Source organism: Patiria miniata, unplaced genomic scaffold (genome assembly GCF_015706575.1).
Source record: "Patiria miniata isolate m_02_andy unplaced genomic scaffold, ASM1570657v1 HiC_scaffold_7, whole genome shotgun sequence".
NCBI lineage: Eukaryota > Metazoa > Echinodermata > Asteroidea > Valvatida > Asterinidae > Patiria > Patiria miniata.
In genome coordinates, this window is record NW_024037074.1 from 13,025,793 (window position 1) to 13,051,878 (window position 26,086).

At 38.8% G+C, this 26,086-nt stretch overlaps 1 protein-coding gene across 3 annotated transcripts in view; it reads right to left on the minus strand.

The window, feature by feature from the left end:
• The window catches only part of LOC119746486 (MAP7 domain-containing protein 1-like), a 55,559-nt gene extending 31,436 nt beyond the window's left edge, over window positions 1-24,123 (minus strand). For 2 of the 3 annotated variants that reach the window (XM_038223455.1, XM_038223454.1), the window contains exons 1-2: window positions 24,013-24,123; window positions 1,411-1,719 (exon numbers count right to left, since the gene is read on the minus strand). In XM_038223455.1, coding sequence (XP_038079383.1) covers window positions 1,411-1,719; window positions 24,013-24,061 — 358 coding nt within the window. In that variant the 5' untranslated portion in view covers window positions 24,062-24,123. The remainder of the gene's footprint in view (window positions 1-1,410; window positions 1,720-24,012) is intronic. The other variant, XM_038223456.1, reaches the window with a different exon arrangement.
• Window positions 24,124-26,086: the final 1,963 nt, after the last annotated feature.

Consider the following 26,086-nt stretch of genomic DNA (forward strand, 5'->3'; position numbering starts at 1 on the left):
CTCCAAAATCAGCCACACTTTCAGGCCAAGCCTCAATCCTCTAAAATCCTCCATTTTGCAAAGAGGATTGTGGAAGATCTGGGAAGGTTAGAGTTAATAAGAACAGTGTCGGAATGTCTTCACTAAATTGAAGCAATATTACCAAACAATCCCACAATGCGACTCAAACAACTGGAAACATTAACATGTATGGGCTCCGTGCATGAACAAGAGAGGGCGTTCTTTACCACTTTCGAGAGCCCCATGGACGGGACAAACTGCGTGAGCTTACTGGTTCGAGTGCGTAAAGCGCGAAGTACACAAGACTTATTCTATTCTGAATGTACACAAAGGATTAGCGTCTTCACGTGAGCGTCAGGCGTATTCGGCAATGGGTTCGAATGTCACTCCAACTCTCCCTCCCTTACCATTGAGGGGGTACTTTAGCACGCAGCTCATATAGCATCACAGACATTCGCAGACTGTCTGTTATTCGCAGACTGTCTGTGATTTCGCAGACCGTCTGTGATTTCTTGCCAAGGCACTGAACACAAACATTCAACCTTAAACTTTTGAAAAACATGTAATCTGCAATGCCTGAAAACAGGACTTTTACAATAAATTTGCATTAGAATAGGACTCTAATGCACAAATGCTGAATGCACTGTCTAATAACTGCTACGTGTAAGGTGGTTCAATTTACATATATTTACGACTTGGAATCGAACACAGATTGTCAGTAAACGTGGCGGACATGCTTCTTTGCACATTGTAACTGACACGGTTCAAATGTACAACTAATATCCATGGCACGATACAAGGTACAACGGCTGAAACAATGTTCCACATGAATTAGTATAAATGTACACTGTACTTATTAGAAATTCTGTTTATGTAGGATAATGTTACACAGTTTGAAATTGAAGAAGTTGAAACAATGAGAAGGCAGATTTTTTTAGGGAAGGAGGGAGGGTGTTGCAAATGCCAAGTTAAAATGAAATAAACAAGACATATTGAGCACAAAAGGAGTTTGAGATGAAAGGTTCAAAAAGCTTTTTGTGATCATAGGATAACAAGAGAAAAGGGCCATTCTAGACATTTTGGGTCACATTTTCCCTGTCCCTGTCACCTTGGTACTTTGTAATTCGCCATTCAAGTATCATAAAGAATGCCTTCAAATGATTTTAATTTGTTGGGTAGGTAGTTTGTAATTCACAAACATTCTTGGAGGACAATTGTGTTAAGGACTGCATTCAGAATTGTAAAGTTATAGATGTTTGATGTAACAGGGACAGGAAGAGCGAGGACCCCAAATTTATAGAACGACCAATCACAAAGGTTTGTTAATTTTGTTCAGCGTGGAAGAATTTTTAGACAAGAGGGTCAAGTTAATTGTTTGGGAAAAATAATTTACGCATTTCTTTATTTTACCTTTAATTTTTGCATTTTCTGAGACACTTCCTTCTGACGAGTCTTCTCTCCCGTCTGGATGAGAGGTATCCGGCTCGGACGAGGCGTGATCGCTATTGGATGCTGTTTCCCCGGTAACGATGAGCACCGGCGCGGCGTCCGGTTGAGAGGGGCGCTGTGGGGGCTCAGTAAAGTCCGGCTGTGGCGCAGTATCAGGGTCTGTGGGGGTTATGGGGGGCGTTGCAGAGCTTTCGACGGGGTTGACTGTTGCCCCTGGTTTGTTTCTTTCGGCAGTTTTGTCGGCGTTAGTTAGAGTTATAGCTTCAGTTTCTGTTGGGGGTGGGGAGGGGTTTAAGGTGTGAGGAGTTTGTGTGAGAGGAATGATGATGATGCAGAGTCAGGGGTCAGAATAATGAAATTAGGAAAAGGAATTGATAAGGACAAAAACAAGATGGAGTTCAAGAGAAGGTGAAAAGCAAACATGGGGATAGGAGCGAAAGTGCATGAGAGAGATTGTTGTTGATGAATCAGTTGGAGACATGACGTTGACAGTGTCAAAGACCGGGAGTGAGGGGGCGACAACCAAGAAAAGAGCAAGATGATGAAGATGAGATGGAGTGAGACGGAGTGTAAACAGAGATGAGATGTACAAAGGAAGATCAAAGGAACACAAGGACAATGGACAAGTAGAAAGAGAAAGATGAATTGTGTGATGTGAGGTGTGGGCGAGGGGAATGATGTAAAGAGAGAAAAAGAAATATTGTTAAAAGTTAATCCCATAACCAAGAGACATTTGATTTAAATTTCACAAAGTTCCGGGTATTGCGCAAATATTATATATTATATACATGTAACATACATGGATGTCTCAAAGTTAAATATGCAAATAATATTTCAATAATACTACAAAGCAAGAGTGTAAAAGTTGCAATCCACAAGGAACTGAAGTATTTCCTCATTTTAAAAAACACACACACAATTTCGGGCAGGCAAAAATTGCATGTCAAAGTGTATTGCATGGTTCCACATGATTGCCCCATTGATTATACAGCAGGAATCTGCAATAATGTAACCATTGGACAGTAACATGACATTGGACATTTTTTTTCTGTTGGGCGTTCACCAAACTTGCAAAATACACCAAATTATATTAGACGTACACTACAGATTTTCTGGTATAATTCATGTAGTAGTACATACTTCTGAATCATGTTTCTTTTCACAAGTAAAGCTTTGCAGTGGGTGAACATGTACAATGTAAACATTACATTGCAATGGTAGTCATACATAACAAAGAAATGCATGTACAGCAAGGTACGGTACATGTACATGTACAACTGTACATGTACTGTACATGTACATGTACATGCTCCGGTGCACTTCAGTTGTGTAATGAGCATTAAAGGGAATATACAACATTTGCAAACATCGAAAAACAAAACTACCAAGTTTTTACGAAATACCTTACTAGGTTGTTGGCAAATGACAGTCTAAAGCATCCTGTAAATTTATGGCACCTGGTGTGAAGTCATTTTCAAGAAAATGGTATTTTTGTATACATTTCCAACGGTGGTCGGCCGACCACCGTTGGAAAAACCTAACTATTTTGCAACTACTGTTCCAACTTTACACTTTTTTCGGTCCAAATTTTGTTTGCTACTGGTTACATGTTCATGAATGGGTGTAGGCCAGCTAGACTTGTTCCCTTACTTTGCAATTTTCCGGCATCTGGAAATTGATCCATTTTATCTTTAGTGGAGTCAGGGAACCAGACTACTTGAACATTTTTGTTTTTCTTGGTTTTTCAAGCATTGTCGAACACAAAACTTCAAACATGTCAGTGTAACAAAATTTGATCTATTATACTATACCCCTCAAAATAGTTCATTTCTGAAAATTACAGCAAAAGCAAATGATGTATATTCCCTTTAAGCTGTGCATTCATACTGATGTATGTATGTAAACATGTACAATACATGTGCGTGAAAAACCTAATCACAATGCATACACTACATGAATGTTCCACACATAATCGGATGCATGTTCATGTAGCACATTAATAACATCACATTAATAACATCCCTTCACCACCAATCATTACTCAGTGGGCTGATCTTTTAAATACCCTACGTATCTGTTTGCATTCCCCACACCTCCATTCTGTGAATAATCCCACAAATATGCTAAAGAGTGTCTGCACTTCAGAGAGACAAGCCCATAGCATGACACACAATGCTTGTTTGTACGCACACTTCACGGTTCAAGAACGAACGGTGTAGTCTCTATCTACAATGTATGCATGCATATTTGTGCCAAACGCTGCAGCCATCTTTAGTTGCACATGTTTTCAAGGATTTTTTTTCCTACCTCCAGGTACGGTACAGACTAAATGCCTGCAAGGAATTGTACAAAGATAACATATTTAAATGCACTGAAGCTGTTTGTACATAAAACATGTACATGAAAACCCAGGCATTTGGCCAAGTACAGTTGTCCTTACCAATAAAAATGAAATCATAAAGTTAATGGTGCCATGCCGTAGTGTGGAGGTTTTCCTGGTACTATGAATCAAGTTCTTGTGACAAAATCAAGTTCTTGTGACAAAATTGAGTTTTGAAAACATTTTTTACACTATGTACAAAATTAAATGCCATAAAAAGAAAGGAATACAAATTTCTTTTAGTTATAAAGCATTAGATCAACTGTATTTTTATGAAATTGCTGATCGGGAGTTAATGTGGAATACCGGTAGGTAGCACACTTGACTTGTAAATGGGAGGTCAGTGGTTCACCTCCAACTTGAGGCAAAGTGTTGTGTCCATGGGCAAGGGCAGTACAGTAACTGCCACACGTTTCATCTCAAGACTAGCCCACTCATCGATGAGCATGAGCTTGGAAGCAGCAGCATGTGAAAGATTTGTCACATTGTATCCAGAGAGGAGAAATGTCCCCGGTTGCCGTGGTAACCGACTGCGGTGTAAAACCACGAGATGTGTGGCAGTCTGAAGAACCCACACCCTAGATCTCAGGGTCAGACAGGATCTCGTTTTGTTGCGCAACCAGGCATTTGTGACGACCCATTTCTTCGGTGCAAACGCCGACGATCTTAATCAAGTTGTCGGTGAGATTCGGTCAATCGGTGGACACGTACGTGACATTGCCCAAGTCTGGCCTTGGCCTTAAAGTCTGACGGAATTATCTCTGAGCAGAAGTGGAGGAGATTTTGCTGTCTGTCTTGCGTTGTATTATTAAGGTGAAGGAGGAGGTTTTCTCGCATCAAAAATCGAAGGTCTTTTGTCTTTAAGAATGCAAGCAGGGACAGGTCTGAATTACAGAGAAAGAAGCTTACCAAAATCTGCTTAACCCACTGCTTACCCCAATACAAATTGGCTTAAAAACCCTAACAATCCGCATCCAGCCAAACTCCAACACAAGGGTTTGGTGGAGTCCAACTGTTTATGTGTACAGTTTAATACCATATGGCGTTGGAATCTGCAAGGGTGGGGAAGGTTTCTAGTAAATCACCCTAGGGGGTTCGGAATAATTAAGTATTAAAATCAAGTCACTTGCTATAAAATATCCTTTGATGTGCTTATCTGTACCGGTTCTCGACAACTGATCTTTTTTTTTCTGAATAAATCTTCCCTGGCCCTCTATTTTTGGCTGAGCAGTTTGATGAAATATGGCCAAGGAACCGTGTCAAATTCGTAGAAAAAATTGTCACCGTGACTTTGAGACCTTGACATCAATGACCAAGACTACAAAGCTAGCGTCGCACTCCTCAAAAGAACACAAAGAAAACCAGACATCAACATCCCGACCTGACAAACACAATACTGTATCTGTTATTTCTCGTCGCTTCAGGTGTGTGTATTAATAGAAATGCCCGACATGCAGCTCACAGCGGGGGCCCAAACAGAAAGGTTAAGCCGCAACAATCCTCCGAACCGGGGAATAATGGGCACTCAGGCGGGACATGTTATTGGGCTAACTCTGTCAAAAAGGCAAAGATACTGTGTGCGATTGTGAGCAAATGACACTCCGCAGAACCGGTGGGCTGGAAACAGGAAAACTTTTTAGTTTTAATAAAAGAATTTGAGTTTGCCAAACTTCAAAACAAACATGAAGTCTAACAAATAACAGGAGTAGTTCACATTATTAGCCAATAAATCAATAATACTAGTGTCATGATTGATGATGATGATTGGAATTTCGACACGTCTTTCGATTTCAGAGTTTAGCATAACAAGCGAGAATACATGTAGTTAGACATGTACATTGTACAATGCACATGTGGGGGAAAAGGATTCCCCAAATAAACTATTAAAATTAAGAGGCAAAAAATAAATGCTTTTACAATACAAGTAGCAACTGAATGCATGGCGTAGCGGTTCTTTCCTCGCCTTCCACCGCTGTTACCCTGGTTCGATTCCTGCCCTGGTCTACAAGTGGATTGGGTTTTCAGTCCCTGCCTGATTCCGTGGGTTTCCCCAGAATATTCTTCTGGGGTTTTCCTCCCACCTCTAAAACTGTAATTTCTTCTCATTGTCTTCTCTCTACAGGTTTCTTCAGGCTTGCGAGCTAGGGCCTAGGGCACTTTCGAGGAAGTGGTTTCATTACCGGAAATTATAATAATAATAAGAATAAACAAAAAAGGCAATTGTTTGACTTAATTGGACTTACCACTATTTCTAAACAAACAGCCACTTCCAAAATATTGCTAGAGTTGTAATCCCCTCGTGACAAAATCACAAAATTTCTGCTTCATTTTTGGAGCTTGTTTCATGAACAAATGACTGTATCCCAACTGCCCCTGAAACATATTGTCTATCAATATTTAACCAGCAAAAATTCCATTTTTTTTTTTTTTTTTACAGATCATACTGTTATCGCATTGCCTTAGTTTTGTCAATAAAAAGAAGGCTGTTTACTGATTCAATTTTAAGGCCACGCCTGACTATTCAGCTTTTACATTTTTACAAAAAGATGCTGGTTATTTTGATCTCTCATCATTGAGCCGTTAATAAACTTCAGAATAAGGGGTCTGAATTGGGTATTTACCTCGCATTTTGAGTGAGCTAATAATACATTTACATACATGTACATGTAGTGCAACACATCGTGAGGGAACTAATTTTTATCAAAGATATTTCATTGGTTTGAAAACAAAATTGTAATTGTTTTGAATTTTGGGAGGGGATATTGCTCACTGAAAAGGCAAAGTTAGGGGATAAGAAAAATATTAAAGGAGAGCCCTACAAAAATGGATTTTATATTTGGGTAACTTTACACTTTAATTCCATTTTCAGCAAAGTTAACAAGACAGTAACATACGGGTCATTCTATAAATTCAGGGTCCAAAGTGTGACATTTTCCATGTCCCTGTTACCTTGATTCTTTGTAATTTGTCATTCAAGTACATGTACCGTACATGTACATCATTAAGAATGCCTTCAAATTGTTTTTTATTTGTTGGGTAGGTACATGTAGTTTGCTATTCATAATCACTCTTGGAGGACGACTGCATTAAGAAGTGCATCAGAATTATAAAATAAACATAGATGTCATATGTAACAGGGACAGGGACAAAAAAGTGGGCCCCAAATTTGATAGAACGACCCATACATGTGATACGTTTAACCATGACACAATGTACAACATCAAAATAAATGCAAATTTCTCAACTAAAAAAAAAAGATATAAAACATACATGTAGATGTCAGATGTAACAGGGACAGGAAAAAAAAAGTGGGCCCCAAATTTGATAGAACGACCCATACATGTGATACATTTAACCATGACACAATGTTTCATGACCAGATCCCAGCATGATCAGACCACGGAGGCAGGCCCCAATATCTCTCACTGTCACACGCTGTGCTCAGGGTTCTGTCGCTCCTAGTCTGCTGGGTAATGGCCCCACCGCAGCGAATCAGACAATTATACACACTACAGCCCCACATGCATATTTATCAAGCGCCGACATTCGATATCATGTGTACCACATTTGGAGGCCACATGGAAAAAAAAAAAAATCTCATGAAGAGAAGACTTTTTAAAGGGACGAAGTAATGTCGCTAGCATCATGACTTAGGGTGTGATCCCTGGCTACATTGTACATACGTACAGGTTTACGGCTTCTGACTGTAGCGCCCCTTGAACGAAGACATTGACATACTGGGGAACTGCCAACATAGGGCTGGATAGTTCAGTTGGTGGAGCAATGGTACGTTGTTCCGGAGGTCGCAGGTTCAAACCCTGCTCTAGTCAATTTCAACGTTTTAATTTCAACTTTAAAAATAAAAATTTATAAAATATACATGTATATCAAAAATTTATGTTTCATCAAATTTACTTTTCCAAATGCTCATCAAACAAACGTACGCTTCATTCTTGAAATATAGTGTTGCAATTTTGATCGCTCACTTGTCAGATATACACGTTTCTAACAAATGATTTAATCTTAATAATTTCTGTATTTTTTTTTTCAGTGACAGAAAAACTCTCTTGCTACCTTTTTAAAAAGCAGGTTGTGCAATACAGCTCAAATCTGCATTGCACATCTAATCAAATAAAAAAACTATCTTCAACAACTGAAGAACCAGCTTCTACCCCAAAGCCATATAGATAAAGAACTTAAGACTACATGTGACAATAACAAGAACATACTCCAAACAGCAATAAATACTACTTTCAAAAATTTTATGGCCCAATAAAACATGAACTTATGTAAACTGTAAACAATATTAAATGTTGCACACAAATATACACTGGCAAGTACCATATATCCAGGTTGAAGAATCAAAATACTGAATCGTGTTACGAAAACGTCGGCTCGCATTTTAAAAAATAAAGCGCTGCCCTCTAGCTATCAACGCACTTTGGAGAGAGCATTAGTGGGATTCCGATTCGCACACGCGGCAACCCCGAGTCGTCTTTGCGACAATTTGTATTAAATCACGGCACATCATGCGATGGCTACAAGCAAAGTGAACTGTACATTCAGAAGAAGCATGTGGAGTTTTCTTTAAATCAGTTGAATGAGTTGATGCATGAGGATGGGGAATTCCACACGACAAACATCGCCTGACCTAGGAAATGTAGTGTAAAATGTGTGTGTACTTGAAAAACTTTATTTTGAAAAAAAAATTAGTTACCAGTATATAAAGCATTCACACAGCATGATCATTGCTTTTTAGTTTTAGAGTGAGGCTAGAATATTTTTGGGATACAATTAAAATGTTCAAAGACCTTTTTATCAAATTTGTTTTTGGGGAATAAAAATGAGAGAGATGGGCTTTGCTTAAAGGGAATATATACAACATTTGCAAACATCAAAGAACAAAAAAACCTGCCAAATTATTATAAAATATCTCACTGGACTGTCAGTGAATGACAGTCTAAAGCATCCTGTAAATCATGGCACCTTGTGTGCTGTTGCTTCAAGAAAAATTGTATTTTGTATCAATTTCTAACGCTGGTTGGCCGACCCAGGTTTATTCATGTACATAAGATTAGAGATAAATAAGATAAGAAAATATACATAAGATTAGAGATAAGATAAGAATTGTGTGCAAAAAGATTACCAAAGCAAAAATATGAAGTTCAAAAGTTTTCTTTAAAATAATCGTATACTCTGTTTCAAATCCTAGTTGAAATGCTTGTTCACAAGTGGGTGAAGACCATAACCATTTATCCTTGGCAAGGCTAGCAACAACAAAAATAGACAATAGGCAAGACATCACCCGTATTTGTACACATGTTCCAACAAAAACAGTTCCCCAACAAGCGCATAGGCCTATCAAATTAAAAATCATGTCAGCAGCATGCACGTGCCACGACTTCGCGTTAACCAAATTTCACCCCGAAAAAATCAATTTGACATGATTTGGATGTGCCCAATGATAACATTGACTGAACAATCGATGAAAATTTCATCAAGACTTATAAAGAAAAACTGTTCCCAATTTCAAATTGGGCCCCATGGACCAAAAACCTGATTGAAATTTTTTTTTTGGGGGGGGGGACTCAGATTTTTCTTGCCGCCTCCGTTGGGTGAAAAATAGCACCCAAGCATGAAGATCGGTCCAGGCGTCACATCTGAAACCGTTTTTGCTGCGCAGGCGCACACGGCGCTGCACGTGCTGCGTGCACACGCCCGCAAGGTCAAGCGCAAAATCTGGAGCTCTGCCGAAATCGATGATCAAAACAACAGGCCAGGCAGATGGTTAAGCTGTGGCAGTACCCGGGAATAAAAAAATACAGTGGAAAAATCTCGGAGGGTATTGTTTGCGCGAGACAATAGAATTGGGAGATACACCCTTGCAATTAGCATGCTGGTTCCCATGGTGATATTACTCACGGATGGACGCACTCGGTTTCATCACTGATACACGGACAACATGGACAAAGGAATCCTCACAACAGTGGGATTAATTAAATGAACACCCATGTATGATGTTAAAGAACAGCACAAAAATGGTTCCACTCTACATATTTTTTTTTTCACTACGTGTAACTGTTTATTTACCAGCACAGGTACTTGAGTTTGTGAAGTTAGGAAATTTGGACACTGAAAACCTTCACTTTGTAAAATAGCTAGAATCAGTTGCTACATGTAAAGCGAATTGATTTACATGTACATGTACCGGGGTAGCAACTGATTTCAGCTAATTACACAGTGATTTACTGACGCCAAACTTGTTTATTTTTCAGTATATTTGAGCATGGCTCCATTTCTTCATTTGTACTTGGGAAATTTCTGATGAGAAATTCTCTTAAATTTTCCAAACGCTCACCTACATCATGTGTCTTTTTCAGTTCTCACACAGCCTGGTAATGCATGTCGTCCAGACATCGTCTTGTAAATATTTATGTCTTCGGTAATACAATAACCCAGTCACAACATTGTAGCCTATACATGTATGAAAGCTATAAACGACAGCACATATTATAGCCCTGTTAAGTTGCTCGCTCAGTCAACGGGAGCAAAGGGCAAAATTCAAGTAGGTAGAACCAATTTACAATGTAACTACAAGGATACATGCATGACAAAACTTTTTAAAATCATGTCACGCTATTGTGATCAGTTGAAGTAGGACCACACACTATCTACATTTACATGTATGCTAATGAGTGAAACGTTTTACAAATTATCTCCAATTCTACACATGTAATTATTGTGGGCCAAGGTCTGTGGAACTGCGTCACAGTAGATAAAATGCCCTTCACTCATTCAGCTGTCTCAAAAAAACAAACACAGGAACTCTTAATATGGGCAGGATGAAGCGCTAGCGCCGGAGGAATTTTCCGCAAGACACGTTTTTTGGGGACTATTGCGAGCAGATTCAAGGACTTGCTGATATGCTCGTAATGTCGCAAAATTGGACTCGCGTTGGCGCCTGGCGATTCAGTCAACAAGCTGAGCGAAATGTCATTTACTTCTTATTTAGATCTTCTTTGACACTCCGGCCGTCGAGCGAAGACTAAAAGTTTCAGCTGGATTGGATCAAAAAGCAAATATAATTGTCACAAATTGATTTTGAATGGTTCCTGTATTTGATTGGATTAGTGGAGAAAGGTTGAGGTACTTTTTTTTTCTAAGGGGGAAAAGTGTTTCAAGGAGTGTAGGGTCATACATGTGTAAGTGTTTGAACAACTGTAAGCGAGAAAATACTTAAAAGCCAAACAAACAGGTATAGATCATTTTGAAAAAAAACCCACAAACACAGAGAACAAGTCCAGAATTTCATTCATGACATGCGTCAACATCTCCCCCCTCCCCTTTTTTGGTTTTACAGATACCGTACATCTCATTCATCTCATTTTACTGTTTGATGGAATTAAAGGAAATATCTTCACCTAATGCAGTATAACCAATAACTACACCAAATTTACACTTTCACTTTTGATTAATAAAAAAAAAAATCAATCATTCTAAAAAAAAAGAAAGGAGACAGTAACTTTTTAAATCAAGGTGCTAAAATTCATTACTCGCTTGTTGCTCAATGATTTTTCGGTGGATTTGTTATTGACACAAAGTGAGTGGCATTGAGGTATGCTCGTTACCAGTATGTTTGAGACGCAATTTAAAATAATAATTAGCTGTCGCCAAGACCAGGAAATAATTACAATGTAATTAAAAGATGAAATTAAATTACTGCTTGACTATGTGTACATAATGTTTAACTATCCACCCACTGATGCACGGTGCACATACATGTAATGTATAGTAAGCTTTGTAATAAAGTTTGCATGTAGGAGTATTTTATGCAATATTTCGATGATTTTAATTTTCCAACATAACCAGGGTGCATTTCATTTTGTCAACCTCCAGTATGCTGTCGTTAGTCTTCCCAGCAGACAGCTGTACACTCAAGCTCGCCCCAGACATCATTATTGATCAGATAAGGTGTACCGGTACATTTGGCCACTGGAGCCACGTTTTTTTTTTATTAATATGTTACCTCGTTTATTTACGTCATTCGCGTTACTCATCATGGTAGCCACAGTGTCCAAATGCGGCATGATTGGCCGCGACTGGTGCGTCTAAATACGTCCGTTTATACTGCGTGTATATTTTGTGTTGGCTATTTTGGGATCAAAATGTGATGGACTACACCTGGGAAATTTGTGCGTCTAGTTTTGGCAAATTGACACATGCCTGTCTGTTTTACTGCGTGTACATTTTGTATTGGTTTTTGGGATGAAAAATTAAGCACATGTGCATGAACATGGTGAACAATTATTTGCCATGTCTGAGTACACACGTACAAAACCTAAGCAGGTGCAATGGTTAATGGTTAAACTGGTTTGAAAGTTCATAAACAACGCTGGGTAGTGGTACATGTATGTATGAACAATTGTATAATTCAAGTTCACATACATTGTACATGTGTTCAATTTTGGACATGCGAACAGCCGAAAAAGAAAGGTAGGGAAAGAATCACAGATTTGATTGAAGTTCTGCAATGACAAATCAGGATGACAATATTTTTGACATTTTCATGAAATCACATCTTCATGTTAAAAGTTCATAAAATTAAGCACAGTTATGTAAAAAACAAAATGGAGTGCCTTCTACATATACACAATACCGGCTTTGATAAAGAAATTACAAAAGTAGAAGCAACTGAGGTGCAAATTATGACCTTATTTTTACACCCATTTATACAAAAAGACTATCATTACAAAAACGCAAGAACATCAAAAAAGCAAATAACTTAAGAGGTCTTAAATTATTTTTCGCAGAAATAACTTGCGTCAACACTATCTACACTGAAGTGCTGCCTTCCAAATATGTTGAGTCACACTTAATTTTTTGATCAACACTGTTAAAAAAATTAATAACAACCAAACATGTTCTGAGCTGACTATTTTTCTGTACTTTGACCCATCCCGCTGTTTGCCTGTTTGTCTCCCAATTGTTGACGGAACAATGAGTGTTTACCATCATGTGATCTCAGCGATTTTTTCGTGGACAAAGGACGGTAACAGATGGTCGGTCATGACCACGTGCACTGGCGCGAAACAAAAGCGAAATAATTTCTTTGTGGAAAAAATTAAGAGAGAAAATACATGCTGCAATGAAAAAAAAAATGATGAAATCTTTCATAGATGATTCAAAACTGCAGTTTTACTAAAAACTTCCAAAAAAAAGTCTTTATTTGCTTAAAATTTAGCTGAACTATTTAGAAAAGTAGAAAATGTGGACCCAAAAAAAATCAAGTCTCTGTTATAAATGTAAATGTACATGTAAGTCAACTTATACAGTTAACGCTAAAGGTCAAACAGACCTTTAAAAAATTCACACTGAAGGAGACCTGTGTCCATATAATGTAAAGTAAAAGTTTCCAATACACTGTGTTAACAATTCTTAGTTTGATGTTATTGATTTCTCCAGATTCTCGTTGTTTTCATGAGGACAAACGCTACAGGAAAGCAAAGATAGCAGCTAGCTAACAAAAACAAATCAGTGTCCTTCTCAAATTCTTTCTTTCTTTGTTTTCTGTGTCATCTAAGCACACAGTTCGAGGTCAATCGCCAGCTATTCCAACCATGCACAGCCAATACCTTTAATATCATTATAATTTTATATTGTGGCCGGCGGCAGTCACGTGAGGCTGAATGACACGTGAAACTCGATTAGTCAGTGATTAGTTCTTCAGTTATAAGGGTAGTAAATCGATGATGGCCATGTAGCTCAAAATGTCATGAACAATTAGGATATAATTCTACGTGTACAATCATGTATGTGTACATGTACATGTATTACACAGTACCGGCAGTTTTAACGTGAACATGTGATACATTTTCACTCCAAAGTGTACTTCAATTACAGGTATACATGAACGTATACCGGTTGGTTCACAAAATTTTGAAGCATTAAAGTACATGTACGTATACAAACATGTTAATTCCAAATTGGGCATTTTCGTTTTCGGCTGTGGATTTTTGGTTTTGCATGTCGATGTTAAAAATCTGAAGTCGCAGCCTTACAACAACATGTGGTCAATCAAGTACGCGTTGGCTTTTCATGCCTCAATGTACAAAGATACAATTAAAAGATGTCTAGAAATACATATCTGCAAAGTAAACAAGCGAATAGTGTCAAGTACATGTAGGAAGACCTTGGCCAACTAATGAAAACATTGTTGTACCAGTACATGTATGGGAAAACACGCTGCATATTAACCCATGTCCTTCACGAATTGCACAGCACGTGTACACGCAACATTTTTTTCGGTTCATTAAACCCAACCCTAGCAACTGCCAGAGCCTTGGAAAATCCAGCAGGAGAGGTTTCGGAAGAATTTGCAGGTTGCGTTCCAGCCTTTTTGATCTCATTGAAAAACAAGAATAAATTAAGTCAGAAAAACTTTGAAACAAATTTTAATGCCTTACAATTTTGTACTTACCGGTACATGAAATCCAATGGGTGAATGTAACTCCTGAAATGATTTTCTTTGCTGTCGACCATAGAAATCACTTCACAAAATGTAATTTAAGTATTTCCAAGTGCAAAATGAAAGGAATCCACTGAAAAAGCACATGACGTCTGTCTGTACCGCCGCCACTTCTCGAAATGGAGTTGATCGCTATCGCACTATCAAGAAACTTTGCATGTGTACACGGTATAATAGGCCCAGCAGGAAGGGTATAGGTACATTTGTACAAGAAGATAAGAAAGGTCTACATTGTGTACTTGAACCCTAAAGCACACACACTGACATGGGGATTAGTCTGGTCTACGGTCTGAGAATGGGCCCAGACCAAACAAAAGATGGCTGAGTGCTGCTGGGCCTCTCGGCAGTAAATGGCTCATACGTGTAGATACGTATGGAGATTGTCTGAAAATGGACTGTGGTCTGGTCATGCATTAACTCGTGGGAATATTGATCAAGTCGAAGAGCGCTGCATTACCGCCGCCCCAGTTCACCCCAAGTTAAACACCGTAATCTCATGTACACGTGTGAATGTGTCTACGTGTAGGGACGTACGCGTGAAAGGATCCCATATTATTCATGAAATTAAAGTTGGATCCTTTTTGGATAGTGTCTTCATCTTGATGTTAGAGACATGATGTACGGTACCTTGTAGCAGAGAGCTTGAATATACATATTCTAGCATTCTCATGAATGATTAAATGGGTCAAAACTGGCCTAAAGCAGACGTCCTCCTTAATTTTAATCATAAGGAAGTGTTGTATATGCTATTTTGATGGCTAGTTTGCTTAATTGTGGGTTGCACCTTTAAACTGTATGCATTACTTTAAATTCAGTAATCGTGGTAGAAATGTCAAAATTAGATTGAAAAATTAGAAGAAATTTGTTTTTGAAGAGAATAGAATAATCATGATCTGGTTGGCACTTCACATTTTTAACACTTCTGCTTTTATGTAGTTTCTCCTCAAAATTCTGCTAAGCAACTTGATGAGGGAACACCGCTTGGGTTAAAAATAACCAGAAAGTGACGTCACATCTGGGGAAGGCAACAGTAAGCGACAGTGGAAGACAGTTGGTGATTGTGTCAGGATAAAGCCAATTAGTAAGGCTGTTGATGTTCATCAAATCGTGACCGAAAATAACACCACGAAGAGACCAGTCATATTTTGACTGAACACGACATTGTTACAGGATTAAGCTTACGAGTCTCAGTTACACGTGTCATGGAAACTTGTAGCTTACACTCCCCAACCTTCCAAATCTAAAGGAAGGTTTTAGAGGATTCTGTAGGATTGAGAAAGGAAGAAAAGGTTGACAATACCACAGGCACTTACCTTCACCAGCAGCCTGTTTGAAAGGTCTCAAGTCCAGCCCAAAACGTCAAGACCAAAGACACTTCCAACCTGAGACAATTGTGTACCTACAACGCCACAGGGTACAATTGAGTCACTCTAGCAGAGCTCATTATCCACAGAAAGGCTTTGCACCTACATGTACATATATTGTGTTTCCTGTCAGCTGATATGTATTTCCTGCGCCAATGACGTGTAAGTTCTTCCTGATCTTTTGGTTTTCCGTTGGTTTGTGCACTCTTCCTTTTCAAGGGAATTCAACTCAGACACTCACATAGGAGAGTGAATCAATTTTGTGTACAGATAGATGCTATGTAACTTGGGTTAATGTAGCACGTAGTCCACGTCGATGACAAAGGTGTTTTAGCGGGATGTGGGCTGGGCTTGCAAGTTGCATGAGCTACGCGACGATGACAGAGTGATGAGTGACGAGAATCTCTGAGCAGTGCAAACAGTCACATCCTTGTTCGGGTTCTTCCTCGTACGATGATTATCATCAGGATGTCGACAGAGATAAATGTTCAAACCGACTCTACGAGACGGTTATCATCGACGGCAGGTTTTGCTTGTCTAACCGACGATCAACGTTTAATTACTGCATCTCACGAGTTAACAACTCTGTAACACACACACCTAGTGTCAGCTTGAAAAGTAAGTACTGGTCATTTGAGGCACTTAGTGTATACAGTTTAAATTTTTTATTTGTTTCCGGCAAAACTGCCAGCAATATTTCTTTTTTGTTTACAAATTCAAGTACTTACATGTTTATGCAAATTAGGCGAGGCCACTACTCTGATGTGAACCGCCAACACAACAGGTGCGGAGGATTCGTAACGGTTGGCTGGTCGCCACTCACCAATTTGTTGATGATGATGATAAAAAAAAAGAGTCAGCTGCTTTTTTACAGACATGGATTTGGATCATTGAGTCTTTGAATCAAATGTGCGTAGGCCAAGCATCGCACGTGTGGACATGTTCAAAGCCACTCCCTGCTGACAAATCTAAAGTCACTGATCACAGATGACTGCACGTAAATGGAAACAAAAGTACCACGTAAAATTCCAGATTAACAGTTTATACAATCACTGGCTCAATTTTTGATGGCTTACAAAAATAAAATGAGATAAATATGATGTTGCATTACATGTATACGCCTCACTAGTACTTGTCCAAATGCCTCTAATCACTATCTCTCTATCTCGGAGAACATAGGTCGATCAATCGACTAGTTTACACATGGCAGACTGCGGCACCACCGAGCATGCGTTAAAAGCCAAACCACATGTGCCCTACATGCATGCTTGCTCGCTTGCATACCGGTACCCGGCCTCGCATGCCAGACCCTGAGCATATGTAATGAGTGCGGGGACCAGCCGTCGTGTCGCAACGAGACACTCCGATGTACCCCCTCGTCTGAGAATTATTCAGACATATGCTCGTTGTGTGCTTGACCCTTCGGTACTACTACAACGCAACGTGCACCTAGTTAAACAGTAACCAATGTAATTCATACACTAACTAGTGCCGTCAGTCCGTAGTGCGTAAGGACATTGTTAATAAGTCCTTTTAATTAATTGAGTTCCCTAAAGTGACAAGATACTTTTAGCTTCAGGCAAATCAATCCCATGCATGCATAGTAAATGCTAGGACGTCAGATGACAGGTAGAGCCGGCACCATTAATAATTAGAATGTTTAAAGAGCGAGTATTTTTGTGACTGGCCATGTGTATACATTGAATGCATGCAAGGGTGCACAGTAAATTGTTACAGAAGGCTATCGAAGCACATGTACAAAGGAACGGTAACCTTAAATTAAAATGTTTCTCTCGTTTCTTTGCCGACTTCATGTCGTCAAAAATACAAAAACTATGTTTTACTTCTATTTAATGTAAAAAAAGAGTAAAGAACGTTTCCAAATACATTTACATGTACATGTGTACAGGAAAAGGAATACATACATGTACTCTTATAATAATATACATTTTTGTAATAATTTGACAAAAATACAAAAGAAAAATATAACGGTGTCAATTGCATTCAAAAAGCTCTAAATCTTGACTGTAAACAAATGTGAGGGGACAAGGTATTTTTCACAAAGAAATTTACAACGTCACCAAAAAAAAAAACCAATGCTTTTATTACTCGCTTATCGTGCTACAGTAGGACAGAAATCATTTTGTTAGCCCTAATTCTGGCTTGTACCAGCCGGTGCAAAAAATCAATGGCCGGCAATTCGTGCATGTGATCGGTGCCCGTCGCTAAACGAGACCCTGAATGCCATTTTTTCCCCTCTTTTTTTTCTTTTTTTAACTTTATTGGCAAACGGCCAATCAATGACAAGCGTTTTGTTCCAAGGGCAACGCTTGTGTGCTTGCCTAGGACTGTTATTTTTCCTACATGAGTGAGTTCAGCATCTGTTGAGTTTCCGAGAAATTATCGCACGACCAAAAAAAAACAAAAGAAAAGAATTTAACTGTGACATGTTTTGGACGGAATAAACTGAAATATGTTTAAAAAGGTTGATAAAGATTTAACTGTTACTTGTAAAAAAAAAAGTCCGCAACTAGCATGGAGTCCTCAATGGTGTGAGTTAAGTGGTTCTCATAGGAAACTGAGTTTCAGCTGTTTAGACTCGTCTAAGATTAAACGCATGATGAATCACGACCTTCTTTGACCTTTAGCGATCCCAAGTTAGCTATCTCACAAATCTTGGTTTAAAGAGTGCATTAAATTACTACAAGCAATGAGCTAATGATCAGTTTGAAAAGACTAGTCATAGTTGTGTAAACAGATCCACAGCTGTGCAAGGAACCATAACAAATACATGTATATGGAATGTGAATGATAATTAAAGAGATTGTTCACACACAAAATAAAACAAAGAATGTAATGAAAATACAACGCAGGCAATAACTGGAAAATGCTGAAAAAAATTCCAAGTTTTTACAAGACGCTCTGTTCATTTACATTTTGTAACCCTCCTTTTGTTCGGGGGGGGGGGGGGGGGCAGTCACAAAGACACACGTTCGCAAAATTCAATCCTGTTTCCTTCCATGCCTTTTACACAGGCTAGTCACCAACAGTCAGATCATATTTCTAGTAGGCACTGTGACAGTCAAATTCCATCAACAGACAAAAGCAGGTGACAGTGGTAGACACAGCTGGCTTATCAATCTCCTACAGTCAAAGCATGGCTGTATCAGGTTTCATAACAATCACAGTCAGTCAATCCTGCTTTATGAAAATAATGAAAGCAGGGAGCACTCAACTGTCAAAACAGTCACTTGATTTATTTTGGTGGCTGGGCTGGCCTTGTTTAAATTGCCAGCCAGGGAGGGAACTTTAATATAATGGCATACAAGAGAAATTTAAAAGAGGAAATCAGCTGCGAAGTAGCATGACTCTGATAAGAAAGATGTCCATTTCTCATCCATTTGTCCAATACAATAAAAATGATAATTTACATAGTCCAGCTTTTTTTGCCGAGAAACCAGCTGAAAATGTATGCAACAAGTGTCCTGGTGACCCCTGACAAAGTACACCAAATACATTATTAACAATTACCATTTCCCGGTACAGGGTAATTAGTCAATGCCGCTGGAACAAAAGCCGATTCAAAGGTCGCCTGCACTTTTTGGCCCCTTCTCCTCAAATAATAGATAACATGTTTGATGGGTACGTGGATAGAAACTGGCATGGCCAACCAGCTTTATTGCTTGTAATTGTCTGTATTTTCAAGGACCCTGGTAATTTAAATTGCACGATTAAGAAAAATTACCATATTTCTCTGATTATATTTTTCAATGCATATCCTTCATGATGCAGGACGTTCGAGATTAAATTGAATTGCCTGGGGAAAAAAATCATTCTAAATCTAATATTTTCCTGCAGGTACAAGATTTGAAACTATTATTTCATAATTTTGAAACTGTTAAAGGAAAAAGAGCACAATTAAAAGTGGGAAAAAAAACAAAAACAACAAAGAAGATTTCAAGTCTGGTTCATGAATAATCAACAGCAATTTGCATATCTTAGTCGTTTTGAGGTCCAGTCTCATGGATTATACATGATGGGAAACCCCCACAGCCAATCACAAAGCGCCATTTCAGTTGTTTATGAAAACAAAAAAATTCACACATCTTTAGCCAATCAAAGGGAGCAACTTCAAAATCTAACCACTGGTAAATGAATTATTCATATGTCATCGACCAATCAGCCAATTACAGCTGGTCAGGTCATGCATATGCAAATCCATGCTCTACTTCACTGCAGGGCACACTTGACTACTGGTTCAAGCCAGAATATTGCAATATTATAATTTCTACATCTCCGACCACTCCTCATCAAAATGCGGAACACACACACACACTACGTACATTACAGAAAGGCGGCTGAGACCTTCCCCGGTTCACGGTTGAGCTGGTTCCCTTCTCGCCTTATTATTCAACAACAGTTGCATACTCCGTACGCAAAATGACTCTGGATTCATATAATTGCCTCAGTTGCAGCCGCTGCGCCTCATTCATGCAGCTCACACATCCAAGAAACAGGTGGAAACTGCAAGCCGACCAGGAATGAAATGAAAACTATCCGGAAGACGTCTTTGTATAAAGTTCCAGTGCCGACCATTATTGAATAATGCCAATTAATTAAAGGAGAAACAAGCATTTATATGCAGACAAATTCACAAAACCAACTGAGAAAATTAAAACAGCTTTTATCTGATACAATTTCACAAAACCACTGAAGAACAGAAAGCATTAATTTTAAAACAGACTTACAAAAGATGAGATCTTGCAATGTTTATCCTACCTCTGCGAGCCTTTACAGCGTATATAATGCTACAGTGCCATCGATGACTTCAAAAACATCCATGAGAACGACTTCAAGATACGTGTATTTTCAATGCTAATAAATACGGCAAACTTGCGAAGTGACTTCAAGCATTTAATGTTTGAAATCCTGTGACACGCGAAGCCTGAAATCAATGGAGACCGCCAAACTGACCGACGATTGGAGAAAAAAATCTCTCTGATTGAAATCTCTCAGGTTTTTTTTTTTTTTACGTCGTCACTGAGCTCCCTGGATGTGCCTGTGACAATGCACGAGAGCCAATTCACCGGTAACCTTGGCATCCATTAGGGTAAATGGATGCCGGGCACCGAGCGGTCTCCTCCAGGCGGAACAGCCTTTACAGGATCATTACTGCCACAACAATGCGTAATGAAAGGCCTTTTAATTTGGGGAGGAAAACACGTCCAAGGATAGGCCTGTCTGTCCTGGGCTTGTATTTGATTTGTAACGATGCGAGGCGACCTGCACGAACCACAGTCATGACAGTATGAATAGAAGGTCGAGACGGACATTGTTTACACGTTGAGCTTGCCCTGCAGCTAGGCCCGCAGGCCTGTGTAGTCTATGGCAACAGAATAAACACAATTACCCACTTATTTATGCAAGATTTCTCAACATCATTTTTTGCTACAATTGTCAATTCAGTAATAGGTTTAGTAGCTAAAAGAAAAAAACAAATTACATTTTGAAAAACATAAGTATTAGGCAAAAAAATATATACTTCTGCTTCCGGTTTCCCTACCAACCCTATTCCGACAGCCCCTATGCTAATTTTTTTATGGGAAAAATGAAAAAAAAAATACCCCAAACCATCAATTACAATGTACTACCTTTTACCCTGGAACACACACAGACGCCTCCATACGATCGTACACACAAAAAATTGCCCCCCCCAAAAAAAATTCCTTACCTACCTACCCTATTTTCGAATTTCATGTAATCAGAAGCAGAACTTTTTTTTTGGCCTTATGTTTGAAAGGCACACCTACCGGTACAGTTAAGATGCAAAATCTTACATCCATCCTAATAATTTATCTGATCTACCGGTAATATTTTAGATTTTCTTTTAATAAAGCTCCAAGATTCCAGATGTTTTATCTTTGCCTTTGGCATGATCTTTAATACATAAATCTATTTCGGTAAGGTTTCATGCTAGAAATATTTGTCATTGTATAACACAATTTCTTAACTCAATTACATTTTCTCTATAGATATAAATCATTTACTATTTTGATTGTTAATTCAAAATGTGTAATTCATATCTTTAAAAAATTTTTTTTAATAATCTAAATTTACCTGCATCAGCCAGTGTATCTACAGCTATTCCTTTTATCAGTCTGGCGTTCTTGAACTCGAAGGGACAATAAAATATATGCACGATTTGCATCAAGGTCTTTATAGTGCTACATACATGTAGTGTATTCCTAACCAGTGGGGTAGAATAGAATGATGTAACAGACATCAGGTCTTTTGTTTCACAGGACAAGCATCGCTGAGCATCAGACGGGCACGGAGCCAGCTCACTTCCTGACTTCTCCCGTTCCGCAGTCATGGAGACGGCCGTGACGGGATGTAAACAATGCCAAGGCTGGGAGAGCTAGCAATATTGACTCTAGACAGTTTTGGCACTGAAATACCAAGAGCAGCTGGAGAGCAAGGCTAAGACAGACCAAAGTCCAAGATTTAGGATCAAGCATTAAAAATGAAGGAAGGAGTTGACAAAGACACAAGACGATAAACTGTGACCATTAAACATGACTCGTCTGTTCAATTGCCATTCCCAAAACAATGTTCTGCAAACTTCTTAATGCAATCTTATAATTTCATTATTTAATATCATGTTTGTTTTTCCCTAGTCTATGTGCAAGTGTCTATGATATGTGTGCAGATTATGCAATACAAGACTGTGTCTTGACCTCGAGATTCTGACCATTCAGCGGGCGCCTTCTATCGGGTCTTCGGTAACCCGTTGTATTAAAAACCACATGGCAGCAAAGTAACCAATCAACAGTTTCGGCCGAATATCTGCTCGAAGTGACGTCACAATTTCTAAAGTCAATTGGCTGGTGTGAATGTGTGTGGGGTCTCACAAACTTTGCATGCACACATATATCAGACATTGTTGCGGAGTGCGCAGGCTCCGTTGAACAACGGATGATACTCAGACTGGTGTAACCCACGCTACGCATTAAATATAATCATGATGATGATTTGAAGGGAATAAATACACACATGAATACATAAAGCCATTTTACAAAGTTCTAAAAAGTGAACTTCAAAATGTAAAACATCAATGAAAGCATGTTTATCATTATCACTAACTTATTTTAACTCACTGACTTACTAACACAGATTCAATTTGGGAATCATGACATTGTTCATGTTTGTTTTAAAATAAATTTTACATGTATTCAATTATCCTGACAATTGTGCACGAGTTTTAATTTATAGTAGGAGAAGTCACGAAATTGAAGTATTTTCTAACAAAATGGAAAATCTCAGAAGGGTGTCCAGACATTGCCGCTAGGCAACCGGCATCATTGTCTAGTCTGTTTCTCAGTCTCAATCAAATTGATGTATTTTAACGTCTTGACAAAGATTACATGAAATTGCATGCAAAGTAGACGTCTGAGAATATGGAGAAAGGAGTGATTACTTTCCTTACTAGTAAGAAGGTGAGTGTACTTCCAAAGCGTAAATAAACTTGCAGCAAAGTTTGTAGGCCTATGACGTGAAAATCAGGTCATCGTGTACTTTAGGACCCCATTCCCATCCAAAAGACACTTTATGTTTGGGAACTTCTTCTTCTTCTTCTTCCAAGTTCTGCGCCAACTTCACAATGTTGAAGACTAAGGCACATTGTTGAGTTCGCAACTTTTATAGGCCTACCTAAACATTTGGCGATGAAGCTGGAGAAGTCACTTTATTTGTTTGGAATCATCTAAATAGTTTACTTAACATTGCTAAGATCATGAAGCTACCATGTTGAATATCATGTTTAACTTAGATCTTAATTTTGTGGAAAGAGGGCCGAGTTTTGATTTACCATGTTTATAACGGAACTTGTAAAATAATTATAAACATTCCCAGGCCATGGCAGGGGTCCTATAAACTAGTACACAATTTTCCGATTACCGGCAATGATTGAAAGGAAAAAGCCCACCCTTCTCATCAATTGCCATGCCGTCAGTGGGGCTCTATAAACGGACTAATTCTACCTCCATGGACGGAGGTAGTCAGGCCAGTATTTGGGTCCCATGGGCCGGGGGCCGGGCTATTGACATTGTCATTAGTAAACACGTAAAACAAATCGGAAGGTTTTTGACCGGCAACATACCGAGAAAGTCCAAGCTCGTTACAAGATTTTCTGGGTTTTCTATTGAACCATTTTCATTCCAACTATTCCCTGAGACAAATTCACAAAACCCGTACAATAAATATGAAATTCGGAATTAAAATTGTGACATAATTACCGTCTTTTGGTTGGAATGAACCGTCATCCACCCCTGTGTTGTCCGCCATTTTGATGACATCATGCGGGAAAAATCAAAAGACCCCCCAACTTCGTTATTTTTTTGCAAAGTTTTTTCTTTGGTGGGCCTGAATACCGCCCCCTATTTTTGGCGGCGTTGACTTTCACACGTACAGTGTAAAGTAGAGTTGTCTGCGTCCTTCCTCATTTCGCTTCCTTGTTTGGGAAAACGTTGACTCAGACCCGTCCTCACCACTCACTCAAAACAAAATTATATAAGTATTAGGCCCCCAAAAAAATATATTCGGTCTCTGGTCAGACCAAAGTTCCGGAATTGACGCGGCCACGCGGCTTTTTTTTTTTTTTTTTGCTTTTTTTTTTTTTCTTCAAGCTTGGATTGTACAGACAAGGTGGGTACTATTTTGCTTTTTTGGTGTCCTCATGTACATTGGTGTCCTCCATAATTTGCATTGTTGCTTTCGATCATTTGCCTTGGTGCAATTTCCCATTCCTTGGTGCTCTTTGGTAAAAAAAAATTGAGGAGGTGTGGAAATAGAGGGCGCTGTTGGAGCTACCGCGGAACATTTTGGAAAAAAAAAGATCGACGCGCATGATGAAAATCGACGCGCGCGCTGACCAGAGACCGACTTATTATTTTTTTGGCCTTAGTTCATGTAGTTCCTTCTCTCTTGAAGATCTGAGGACAATTACTGTGCATACCACAATATAAACAGACTGATACAAGTTTATGAATAATGAGTGTTGAATATTCATTTCCTTTCCATGCGCGCGCCATTGACAATAATCATTTACATATAGATTCGCCCACTGCCTAGCGAACCAATTCCGAATATTCCGAACGACATTCGGTACCAATTCCTAACGTATTCCTAACAACGTGTTAGGAATTGGTTAGGAATTGGTTAGGAATGTGTTAGGAATTTGTTAGGAATTGGTTACGAATTACAATGCCGGGTGTTAGGAATGTGTTTAGGAATAGGATATTGGATTTTGGCAAAGGTGACCTTTAACTCGAGTAAAACGGCCAGAACCTGGAGTCCTCCATGATTCAGCAGGTAAAAGGTATCGCCGTTTTCAAATTAGAACGCCCCTTAATTAGACCTTATGGAATTTTGTGCGCTAATTAGTTTTGTTTGTCTCAGATGTTGCGCATTTCCGCATCCATTTGTATATCATGCAATTGGACAATATTTCACAAGCTGCGTTGACGCGATTCTAACGCGATATGTCAATTGAGGAATTTCCACAAAGTACAATTGCTGTGGATATCATAATATAAACAGACTGATACAAGTTTATGAATATAAGTGTTGAATATTCATTTCCTCTCCATGCGCGCGCCCATGACAATTAACATTTACATAGATTCGCCCACTCCATTACCAAGGCCTGCTGGACTGCCTAGCGAACCAATTCCGAACCAATTCCTAACGTATTCCTAACAACGTGTTAGGAATGTGTTAGGAATGTGTTAGGAATGTGTTAGGAATTGGTTAGGAATTACAGTGCGGGTGTTAGGAATGTGTTAGGGAATAGGATATCGGATTTTGGCAAAGGTGGACTTTAACCCGAGAAAAACGGCCAGAACGTGGAATCCTCCATGATTCAGAAGGTAAATGTATCGCCGTTTTTAAGTTAACCACGCCCCTTTGACCTTATTGGAAGTTCTGTTTGTCTCAGATTTTGCGCGTTCCGCGTCCATTTGTATATCATGCAATTGGACAATATTTCACAAGCTGCGTTGACGCGATTCTAACGCGATAGGTCAATGTCTATGATTGAGGAGGAATTTCCACCAAGTACAATATCATACTATAAACAGACTGATACAAGTTTATGAATATAAGTATTGAATATTCATTTCCTCTCCAAGCGCCCCCAATGACAATAATCAGTTATTTATTTATTCTGGTTTATTATTAGAAACAAAATATATTGCACAGACACAGCATAAATGCAGATAATTACAATATTTACCAAAAAAACTAAAATTTCACAAGGTTACGGTTACAATTACATTCATCTACAATATATACGCCCCCTCCTATCACCAA